This window comes from Tupaia chinensis, unplaced genomic scaffold (genome assembly GCF_000334495.1).
Source record: "Tupaia chinensis unplaced genomic scaffold, TupChi_1.0 Scaffold144682_1, whole genome shotgun sequence".
NCBI lineage: Eukaryota > Metazoa > Chordata > Mammalia > Scandentia > Tupaiidae > Tupaia > Tupaia belangeri.
In genome coordinates, this window is record NW_006204543.1 from 2,217,669 (window position 1) to 2,228,560 (window position 10,892).

Below are 10,892 nucleotides of genomic sequence, written 5' to 3' on the forward strand. Positions count from 1 at the left end.
CACACCCGCCCACACCCGCCCACACCCGCCCAGCCACAGCTCCGCGCTCACCTTAAAGAACGGGCTGTGCAGCAGCTGCTTGCCGCCTCTCACGATGGGGTCTTCATACTCAAACTGCCTCTGCAGTGCCTCAGGGAGGCCTTTCACCAGGGCCGCAAGGGCGCTGCCCGAGAAGCTCTGCAACAGCAGATCACACCCGCTGTGGGCACCATGGCTGCACAGGGCACCCTAGAGCGGGCGTTTTACCACGTTGGTGCTAGTCCCTCTACCAGTGCGATGAGGGCTGGCCCACTGCCTCGCGGTGGAGGGAGCCGCAGCCTACGTGGCCCACGTGGTTATAGTCCCAGCCTCGGCGGCTGGGAAGGCATGCTGGGTGTGTGTGCCCACAAGATTGACAGACAGGGAAGGATGCGGCATGACCACACCTCACTGGGGATCCTGCCCTCACTCCCCGTTTCTCTGTCTCTCTCTGATGAGCATATGTACCATTGGAAATCAAAAAAATTTTTCTTGGGACCAGCAGTTGGCGTAATGGCTGTGTCACTGAACTTCCATGTAGGTGACCATGGTTCGAGTCCTAGACCCGGTGGCTTAAACTCACATGCTGAGTGCATATGTGTGCATGCCCATGATTCCGAGAGGAGAGTGGAGGAAAAGGGATTGTGGTGTGGCCATCCCCCCTGGGGGGGTGATTTCTCGCTTTCTGTCTCTGTCTTTCTGGCAAGACAAGCCACAGACCCCAAAAAAAAAAAAAAAAAAAAAAAAAAAAAAAAATCTCAAGAGGGAAAGAAACTGAAGGGACATAAACATTAAGAAAGGCGCTTGAACAATAGACACTTCAGAAGGGGAGCTTGAACATTTGTGGAGACGTCTGGCCTCATCCGGGCCCGGCCCCTCCTGTGAGGGTCACGCACTCTCCCGTGCCATTTGCAGGGCTGTGCTAACTTCCGCACCGCCCCAGTGTTAGCACACGCGCTGCCGACGCGAGCACAGATCAACCTGTCTTCCAGGAAGAGCCACCGCAGCCAGCCAGCCAAGGGCACGTGGCCCTCAGGCCCACCGCCACGGCCGACGGAGGAGTCCTGCGTCCACAGCTGTTGACGCCCAAACGCGGGCTACGCACAAGGAGCAGGAAGGGACAGAGGCCTCGCACTCTCATGGGAAACCCCCTCCCTCCCCGACGGCTTGAGTAAAGCGCCCACTACCCGGAGGGGGGTGTGCAGCGGGCGCTGCAGCTCCTACCAGAGCCCGGGCCTCCCCTTCGCTGTCTCCGAGCAGCCTGTTTATGTTGATGGACTGCCCGAACTCGGTGGTCAGCAGCTTCCGTAGTCTCTGAAGGGCCCACATCCTGTGGCTGGCGGCTGGAGGGAGCAGACGAGGGAACAGGGGCTGGGCCTCCCCCTCCCCGAGGCAGCAGGACCACGAAGGCGCCGTTTACCTAAGGCACTCAACTGCGCGCAGGCCGCCAGCGAGGCCGCCAGGCGAGGGACGATGCTTCTGTTGGAGGTGAGGTTGAGCCGGAAGTCTAACAGACACGTCACCAAGTCCATGGACGGGCAGGACAGGACACAGCGATCGGAAAGCAGGTCTTTAGGGCCTGTGAATGAGCAGTCACACCCTGGGTCTGACTGGGCGGGGAACTAGCCCGAGGCACGCAGGGTCTGCCTCAGCGCCCACACCCGAGGGATGCGGTGGTTGGCAGTGTGCTCGCGGCACATGGGCAGAGCCCCAACGCTGACAGCCGAGGCGGCTCTGGGTTTGGATCAGGCCCCGCTGGGCCTTCGGCAGCACTGCCCCAATCCAGCACAAGGCAGACCAGGTGCTCTAGTCACTGCCCACGGTCGGCCGTCAAACCTGATGGCCTCGAGGCCTGCCCTCACCTGCAGCTGGCATGATGGGGTAGACCGTGAAGCGCCAGCCCCACCCGTTCACGGAGCCGTCGCTGATGAACCTCCACTTCAGCTCATCCCCCGGGATGCGGAGCTCGCTGGACCAGTCGGACCACTCCCGGCCTGAGAGAGAGGCAGGCGCTGGGAGCCGCTCCCCCACGCCTCGGTCCGCGGGTCCTGCACCAACAGTGCAAAACCCTCCCCGGGGCAGAGCCTGGGCTCGGCCAACACGGCCCTCCACAGGCCGAGGGCACAGCACACCCTATTCCGGGAACCGCGTGCTGGTGCACACCCACTCCCGCTCAGTACGCGGGTGCTTAGGCGCCGGATGGTACACAGCCGACTGCGGTTCAAACACCAGCCCCAGTAGCTTGAAGATACACCTGGTGAGTACGCATGCCCCAAGTCTTGGCCAGGTGGAGAGATGGAGGAGGGTCCGTGAAGTGACTGTACCCCACTGGGGTGCTTCTGCCCTCTCCCCGTCTCTCTCTGGCAGCGCATGCACTCGAACACGTAAGACAAAGAGAAAGTGCAGGATGTGGGAGGAGAGACTGCAGGGCTGGCCAGCGACCCAGGTCAGGGCTGTGGGCATTCCCTGGACAAGGTCTGGTGGGCAGGCAGCCTGACGGGACAGAGAGCTCCAGCTGTCCCCGCCCCCACAGTCGCGTGGCCAGGAAGGGGCCGCCTCGAGGGAAGGAGGTGTGAGACGGACCAGCCAGGAGCGAGAGCTGGGCGGGTGCGGTGGGGGAGCTGAGACCCTGACCTGGCCTGCTGCGGAAGGACCGCCGGGCGGGCGAGATCACCACGCCACACAGCTTGACCCAACACCAAGACGGAGGCCGTAAGGAAGGACACCACGGCCGCAGCGTGCTTCTGGGGCGCTGCCGGGCCTCCACGGGCAGTCTGCTGCCCGCACCTGACGGACGGCCGAGGTCTGCAGCCCCGTGCTCCGTGCTGGTCCTTCCCAGTGTGCCGGGGATGTGGAGCCCTGTGTGGCCGACGGCCTGCTCCACCCAATGGCGCACATCAGCCAAGCAGAGACCGCCGGGCTGCCCGCCCCCGACAGGCGCTCAGTGCACAGGCGGCCAGGCTTCACCCGCTCAGGGAACACGCACTCAGACAGCCCTGCGGCAGGTGGGCCCCAACCTCTCCAGGCCGCGCGCCACATGGCCAAACGCTCTAACCACCAGTCTCGGGCACCGGGAAGGGGCAAACGGAGGCGCCACAGTCCAACGTCTGCTGCCGCTCCCCTGGGGCCCCCAGAGCAAGGTGGCAGCAGCTGCATTACAAGCATGATCTGGTCCCCGCTGAGGTGGTGGCAAGCAGTCTGTGCACCTCCTGCTCACCTGACCGCACCGAGACGATCCTGTTGACGCCGTCCATGACGGTGAGAGGGTCGTGGCGTCTCTCCGTGGAGCACTGTCGGTCAAACTCCACCCGGAGCCCTTCCGCACCTGGAAGAGGCATGAAAAGAGCTCGAGACCGCCCCCTGGGTCCGACAGCCGACACAGCACTGGTGGGAACCCAGTCCCATTGCTGCTGAGACAGCAGGTCGGGGTCCGGCCCCCAGCAACAGCCCAAGGCTGGCCACTCTCCTGCTGTGCCCTCAAAGCCCATGTGTGTGGCTGAGGTTTGGCACGCGGTCTCTGCTCGGCCCGTGTGCCTCGCTGCGGGGGGCATTCCCTTCTCCAGCCCTCCCGGCCAGGCTCTGCGGATGCTGACCAGACAAGGCGTGGGGACCTGCACTGGCAGCCACAGGCAGAGCGGGACCCAGACTAATAGTGGCTGGGGGGGGGCGGGGCCCGGGCCTGCACTAGCCCAGGGTGGGTCAGAGCCTGGACTAGAGGGGCCCAGGGGGTGCTGCAAGCCCGGGGCACTGCCTGCCCGTGAGCTGGAGTCTGTGGAGCAGGGGTGCAGTTCAGCCGGCAGTGCTAGGTCCCTTAGGCTGGGACAGTCTCAAGGACTAGCAGAAGACAACACGGTGGGGCCAGGGAAGAGGCAGGGCAAGGAGGGAGAGGTGAAGGAGGGGTGTCGCAGGCCTCTGGAGGGCACCGACCTGCAAGAGGAGGGACTGAGGCGACATGGGGGGCGGCGGAGCGCATGAGCAGCAGACACAGGCTGTGGAGGGAGGTGAGCCAGCCAGGAGGGAGGAGGGAAGGAGGAGGCAGACAAGCGGACAGACGGAGGGACTTGGGCAAAGACGTGGCAAAGAAATAAAAGTCAGCCAAGGCTCAACATGAAGACGGCCCCACTCAGGGGGACACGCAGAGGGCCCTGGGCTGGCACAGGCACGAGACCTGGGTTTCGGTGGCAATGTCTTGCACCAAAACAGCCACTTTGTGTGGTTTTCTGTGCTGCCTTAGATCAGGGGCCCTCAGCCGAGGGCGGCGTGAATCTGCCCCCATTCTGGAGCCCTTTCTGACTAACGAGGCACCGTCCCACCACGGCTCACAGGGCGCCGCCCTGGGGCAGAGGCCGCACAGACCATCCCTCCCGGTGGCCCAGCACCTGGGATCTTCACAGTGCCGCTGGTGGAAGTGTCGTCGGTGTAGGGGTGGCTGCTCTCCACCACCACGGGCTGTGACGACAGGCGGCCGCTCTGCGAGTCTGTGGCCACGTCCTCCAGCTCGGTGACACAGAGCTCCAATAGCATGTCCGCCACCTGGGAGGAGCAGGGCCGTCGGTTCCTGCCTGCTCCCAACCTCGCTGAGGACCAGGACGGCAGACGGGAGGACAGGAGAGCAAGGCACACAGGGAGCCTGTGGCGGTGCCCCGAGCTGGAGCGGCTGCTACGTGGGCACGTAACCTGTGCCCACGCCTGTGGTGACAGCTGTCACAGCAAGGAGGCTGCCTGCCGGTCAGGACACGGACAAACGACAGGCAGAGGACAAGAACCGGGCGGCCCGCCAGGCAGGTGAGCGGCCAGGAGCCACGATGACGGGCCCTGCAGGCGTGAGGGAGGACCCGCAACAGCAGGCACAGCGGGGGCTCCTCGGGGCTCAAAGAGATGGGGGCCCCCAACCCAACTGTCTCAGCAATCTGTGATCTCCTTGTCCTTGACGTTAAAAGGCAGTGGACGGGTCAGCGGATGGCACAGTACTCAGGTTGCCGGACTCCCACATAGTCAACTATGGTCTGAGTCCCAGACCTGGCGGCTCAAAGCTCACTGGGTGCGTGCCCAAAATCCCAGAAGGAGACTGCAAGAGAGGGGACTGTGGTGTGGCCATCCCCCTTGGGTGGTCGTTTCTTGCTTTCTGCCTCTCCCTCTGGTGAGCATACACATCCTGTAGCAAAAATCTCTCTCTCTCAAAAAAGAAAAAAAAAAGTGAAAATAAAAGGCAGTGGAGAATCACACCATTGGGTGGTTAATACTGGAGTTAGAAACTCCAACTGCTATTCTTAAACATTATTTGTGAAAATTAGAGAGTACTACATGGCAAAAAACATCTAAACTATGTCAAACGGCAAACTTCGGGAAAACTACGGAACATGCCGTAGAAAAAGGACGTTTTTGAGAGATTCTAACAAACTGAAAAGAAAAAGCTTCCCGAGCCAGTTCTAAATGGTGCAGAGTCTGTGGGGGTGGGCCGATGTGCTGTCTCAGGGGTGCCTGACACGCAGCCCCTAGGATGGACTCGCAGCCAGGTCACGTGGGATCACAGTGCTGCCCCCGAGGGAAGGCTGCTGTCCCCGCGAGAAGGCTGGCCTGGCATGAGGAAGGAAGGAGGGGCGCCCGGGGCCTCCTACCACTCACCTGCGGGTAGGCGGTGCCCATGCCGGACAGCACGGCCGAGAGCACCTCCTTGCCCCGGTCGCCCGCCCGGCTGCACACGGACAGCTTGAGTAGGTCCACCAGCACACGGGTGTCGTCTGCCACCAGCAGGCTGGTGAACTCGTCCAGGGACTGGGGCTCTGGGCCTGATGCTTTGCTTTGGCTTTCAACATCCTGAATCAGATGACAAGCAAGACGAAAAGAAAATGAGATCAGGGATCCCTAGCTCACCGAAAGCTTGAAGGACACGTGACTACCAGAGTGAGGGACTTTGTGTGTGACCATGAAAAGCAGACTGATGGGACCAGCAGCTGGCGTGGTGGTTAAGGTGCTGGACCCCCCCACATGGCCTACCACAGTTCGAGTCCCAGACCTGGTGGCTGGCTTGCTCGCTCTCTCTCTCTCTCTCTCTCTCTGTTCAACTTTAAATAAATGAATAAATAAAATTAAATAAATAATTCTTTTTTTTTTTAAATAAAAAGAAAAGCAGACTGAGAAACGACAGGGCCCTCTTCCCTCCTCTCCACCAAGCCACAGGCTGTGTTCTATGGAACTAGCCTACAAATTATTGATGGTGCCAGTCATGAAGAAATGTCTTGAGATGACCTTCTGCTGAGACCAAGTGTGGACCACAGCGAGCCTCACACGGGCGCGTGGAATGGAGTCACGCCACATAAAACCTGCCATTTACAAAGGCACGACTGTGCACGTCCTGCCTGTCCTGTCCGTGACCTCCTGCAGTCCCACTTAGGGCCACTCGCCAGCACACCCCTCAGGCTCCCTGGGATCTCTGGGAGAGGTAACACGTATGACGGATCTTGTCACCCTCGCCCTCACTGCCTAGCCCCGCAGTCAGCAGGACACGCTGCACCTTCTCAGCAGAGAGGCCACTTCTTGCCCTGCCCTGCAGCCCTGCTGCCTCCTGCGGTCCAGCACAGACTCCTGGAGTTCGCACTAGGACTGGGCTGGCGGGAGTGAGGTAAGGGCAGGAGAGAGGCCAGAGGCTCCGTGTGACCCTGGCATAGGAGCCACATGGTCCGTGCGGGGCAGGGGCGGGCCCAGGCACTCTGGCTCAGCGAGGACGCACGGGGGCAGGTAAGCGCCTCTTCTCTTCCCTCTGACTTTCAGAGCCTCAGCAAATTCAGGGTCATTCTTTGCAGAAAGAGAAATAGGTCAGGGGTAGCACACCCCACCTGGGATCCTTAGGGCAATGTGGCTCATAGGTGTGTCCTGAAACCACACGGCTGGCCGTGAGCTAGGAAAAGGGTCCTCCTTCAGGGAAGCAGACCTTGGCCTGGGAGTCGGCTAGTGAGATTCGCGAGAAAAGAGGAGGGCCCAGAACCAGAGCCTCCGAAGGATGGCACAAGCCCTGCGGGGGGGGGGGGGCAACCACATTTCAGTCTTCTGACTTCAGTGTACTTAATAATCTTGTGAACGTTTGTGCCATAGGGCATGTGTGCTCTCCAAAGGGAGACAGAGAAGAAAAGTGAGAAGCCACCCCACCAGGGGGACGCCCACGCCACGGCCCCTTCCCCTTCCCCTCCATCCTCCTGAGATGTTGGGAGTGCGCGTAGGCCCCAGCGTGGTTCTCAAGCCACCGGGTCCAGGGTCTGAAACATTCAGCCACGTGGGAGTCCAGCACCTTAATCACCATGCCACCTGCTGGCCCCACTTAATGACTGTTTCAGTAGAATATTCAAGGGGGACAGAACAGGGGCCGGCAGCTGGCATGGTGGATGAGGTCACATGGCTGACTACGGTTCGAGTCACAGACCTGGTGGTTTACCCTCTCTCTCTCTCTCTCTCTCTCTTGCTCTGTACCTCTCTGGTCAGATTAAAATAAATAAGTAAACAAATAAATAAAGTTAAATAATAAAATACTTATTAAAAGAAAAAAAAACAGAAAAATTGTCCAGGGGAGTTGCTTAAAAAAAAGAAAGAGAAGAGAAGCGAAGTGAAGAGAAAGGAAGGATCACTGGCAGCACCCCCTTAAATAAGGGGCGGGGGTAGAATCACTGCGAGGTGCCAGGCACAGCGGGGGAGAGAGCAACGAGGAACGAGGGGGCCCTACTCTCTGGGCACCACCCAGTGCCTCCCGGCACCTTCCAGGGAGAAACCTGCACACGCTCCCAACCATGCAGCACGGCACGTCTCTGGGGACGCACAGCCAGACGCGTGCCCGCGTGGCTCCCAGGTGTGCCCTCTGCATGGAAGGGCGGAGACTGCGCCCAGACAGCCAGGGCCAGGGTGGGCGAGAGACCTACAGGACACTAGTGACCGGGACGCTGTCTGCAGGTGACAGCGTGACGGGGATCACGCCTGCCGCACTCACACAGGTGGTTCGGGGAGCTAAGGAGCGGAGGACCTCGGGAGGGGCACACAGAGTGCATGGTTCCACTCCCGAACCCAGCGTCTGTGCCAACTGTGTGCGTGTGAGCTTAGCCCGACAGAAAGCTGGGGGTGCCTCTGGACCTCGCTAGCCTTGGTCATGGTCTCCGCGATGATGCTGGCCGCTCCGGGGTCATCGGTCACTGGGATAAATGGCCGCGAGGAAGCCGAGGGGGCAGACGGGGTCACGGCGTCCTCGGGAGAGACGACCTAGTTGGAAAGCACACAGAGACATCCACGAGGAAAACTCAGCCACAGGCACGCAGCCCACGCAAGTCCAAAATGCCTCCCCCGAACCCAGCTGGGGCCTCTAGGAATGTTCCAGATCCCACAGAGGCCGTCACGGCGCATTCACACCACGTGTCTGCTGCCCAGTGGGCCTGGGGCAGTCCTGCCCGGCTGAGCACATCCACTCCCGGGGAGCCTACGAGCCCCCGCAGCAACCACGGACCAACCGACAGGAGCCCTCCCCACTTCGACTTGGGTGTTCTTCAAAGTAGGCTACGAAAATGTTGATTTCAGAGCGTCAAGGTTTCAGAGTTACGACCACGGACTGCGAACTGCGCTTGATGATTTCATACAAGAGCAACCACCTCTCGCGAGCATTGAAGAGCTCTGTGAGCAGAATATCTTCCAGCCAGAGACCCAAGCAGTGGACACACAAAACGCCCCATGTTAACCGACAGAACGAGACCTCTGGGCCCCGGATCTGCCAGCCCCTTTGTGAACTCGCAGTGCGGGGGACTCCAGCCCATGTTACCTCTCTCTTCTCCTGCCACGGATTAGGGCTCAGCCTGTCTTCACTGTCCCCGGCCAGCACGCACTCCTCTGCACTCACGGGACTGGCCATGGCAGACGCGTCGGAAGCGGGTGCCGAGGAGGACAGCGAGGGGCACTCCACCGGGGCCATCATGCTGGCTGGCATCAGGGCCCCAACGACCGCGTCTCTGTGAGAGCAAGAGAGCCAGGCTTGCAGGAGCCCCCCTCGCCACCACGCCACGGGAGGCAGCGGGGGCATGTGCTCGTCAAGACACCTTTGTTTTTACAGGATGCAGAGGTTTGCAGAATGCCCAGCTATTCCCAGGTACCCAGCAGCTCCCAGCTAAAACGTGCGGACTTTCTCTGAGTAACCACAGTAACGACAGGTGAGAAACTGCCTAACACAAAAAGCAGGCCAGACCCAGCCTCTGGCCCTGCCTGAGAGACCCTTCTGGGCTGTAGTGAGAGCATGCGGGTGGGGAACGGAGCTCCGGGCAGTCCTGTTTACTCAGACGCGGGGACCGAGCGCCTCTCAGTGACAGGCCGTACCCAGCACACGGCGACAGCGGGCGGCGCACTCGCACTGTGAGAAGACAGCAGCAGAGCACTACAAAAGCAGCGCTACAGACACTGCCTGGTCACGAGGGGAGGGTGCCGAACACGCCGGGCCTCCCACAGCTCCGCAAACCGGTCAGCCAGCTCCCCCGCGCTGCCCCAGGACTGACGCCCCGCGTTGGCTGAGCGAGACTAACAACGGCATCCTTAACCTGGGTTTCCCCACGCGTGCTTGGGTGCTCACGAAGGCAGAGGACGGGCGCCCCGCAACGCACAGCCCTCGGAGGCAGCAGCACCACACTCCAGGAGACCTCCCATCAGTCGGGAGGTACAGAACCCCACGCTTAAACGTGGCAGCGCTCCCGAAGCAAAAGCGCAATGTGGCCTACGTGACCGCAGTGCCCAGCCCACGAGCCTACCTGGCGTATGTGATCTGCAGCGCTGTCAGGATATGTGACAGGGCCTGCTGTTTGGCCAGGTTCCCATCCAAGGACAGGAGGATCTTGGCAAGAGAAGGGCGATTGGCCTACGTGACCGCAGTGCCCAGCCCACGAGCCTACCTGGCGTATGTGATCTGCAGCGCTGTCAGGATATGTGACAGGGCCTGCTGTTTGGCCAGGTTCCCATCCAAGGACAGGAGGATCTTGGCAAGAGAAGGGCGATTCGGCTTTGCGTTATTTGCACCACTAATTTTATTATTGGCAGCAGAAGACTCGGCATCTGAAGGTACGCCTGAAAAAAGGGCAGTAAAATCGGGGTTCTGCTTGTAAGGTCACAGTCTGCTCTGTTTCTATGTAGTCTGACTCTTGGGTTAGTTCCAAAACACTGCAATCTACGCAGTGGCTGTTTTGCAGAATATGTTTCAGGCTCGTTAATGATCTTTCAAAGTAAGAACAAAACACATTTAATTTATCTCATCTATACTTCTGCAAAAATGCTATTTTCAGCAAAATTCATTATAACTGCAAAAAGATGTAGACACTTTTACAAAATGCACTTGTAATATTAGTTCACGTTGAATACAGCTTGAATAAGCTGTAAAAATGCTGCAATGCCCGTCTGTATTTACTGACACCTGCAAAGCAAGACAAAAGGAACCAAAACAGGACGTTCACAAAAGAAACCCAAACAGGACATCATTATCGAATGAACCAAAGCCAGAGAGAAAGAGAAACCTTCCAAGAGCAGAGGGGAAAAGTGCAGGAGAACACAGGTAAGAATGACACATCTCACAGATGCCCCAGCTCCTGCCCTGAGGCCTCCGCAGAGGGAAGGGAGGTAAGTGGGGTCCAGGGGTCAACGGAGCCAGAGCCAGAGGCAGGACAGCGAGAAGAGAGCTACTAGAGAAAGGCCTGGATAAAGACAGGGGCCCTCCTTCAGCCCAGCCAAGGATTCTGCAGAGGCCGATGGTGTGCAGGTGAGAGGAAGCCACCCAGAGCCGAAGAGTCGCCTGGAAGGACAGGAAGCATAGCACCCTTCACTGGGCTCAGAACAGCAACACCCACAGCTGGCAGGAAGGCCTCGGCATT

General features: G+C 59.8%; 1 protein-coding gene across 1 annotated transcript in view; it reads right to left on the reverse strand.

The window, feature by feature from the left end:
• HERC2 (HECT and RLD domain containing E3 ubiquitin protein ligase 2) overlaps positions 1 to 10,892 on the reverse strand; it is a gene marked incomplete in the record, with an annotated part of 143,266 nt that overhangs the window by 22,479 nt on the left and 109,895 nt on the right. The window contains 11 exon segments of the mRNA XM_027767805.1: positions 52 to 177; positions 1,243 to 1,361; positions 1,439 to 1,597; positions 1,881 to 2,012; positions 3,236 to 3,343; positions 4,398 to 4,551; positions 5,644 to 5,835; positions 8,134 to 8,259; positions 8,810 to 8,996; positions 9,783 to 9,865; positions 10,007 to 10,095. Of these exon segments, the coding sequence (XP_027623606.1) occupies positions 52 to 177; positions 1,243 to 1,361; positions 1,439 to 1,597; positions 1,881 to 2,012; positions 3,236 to 3,343; positions 4,398 to 4,551; positions 5,644 to 5,835; positions 8,134 to 8,259; positions 8,810 to 8,996; positions 9,783 to 9,865; positions 10,007 to 10,095 (1,475 nt within the window).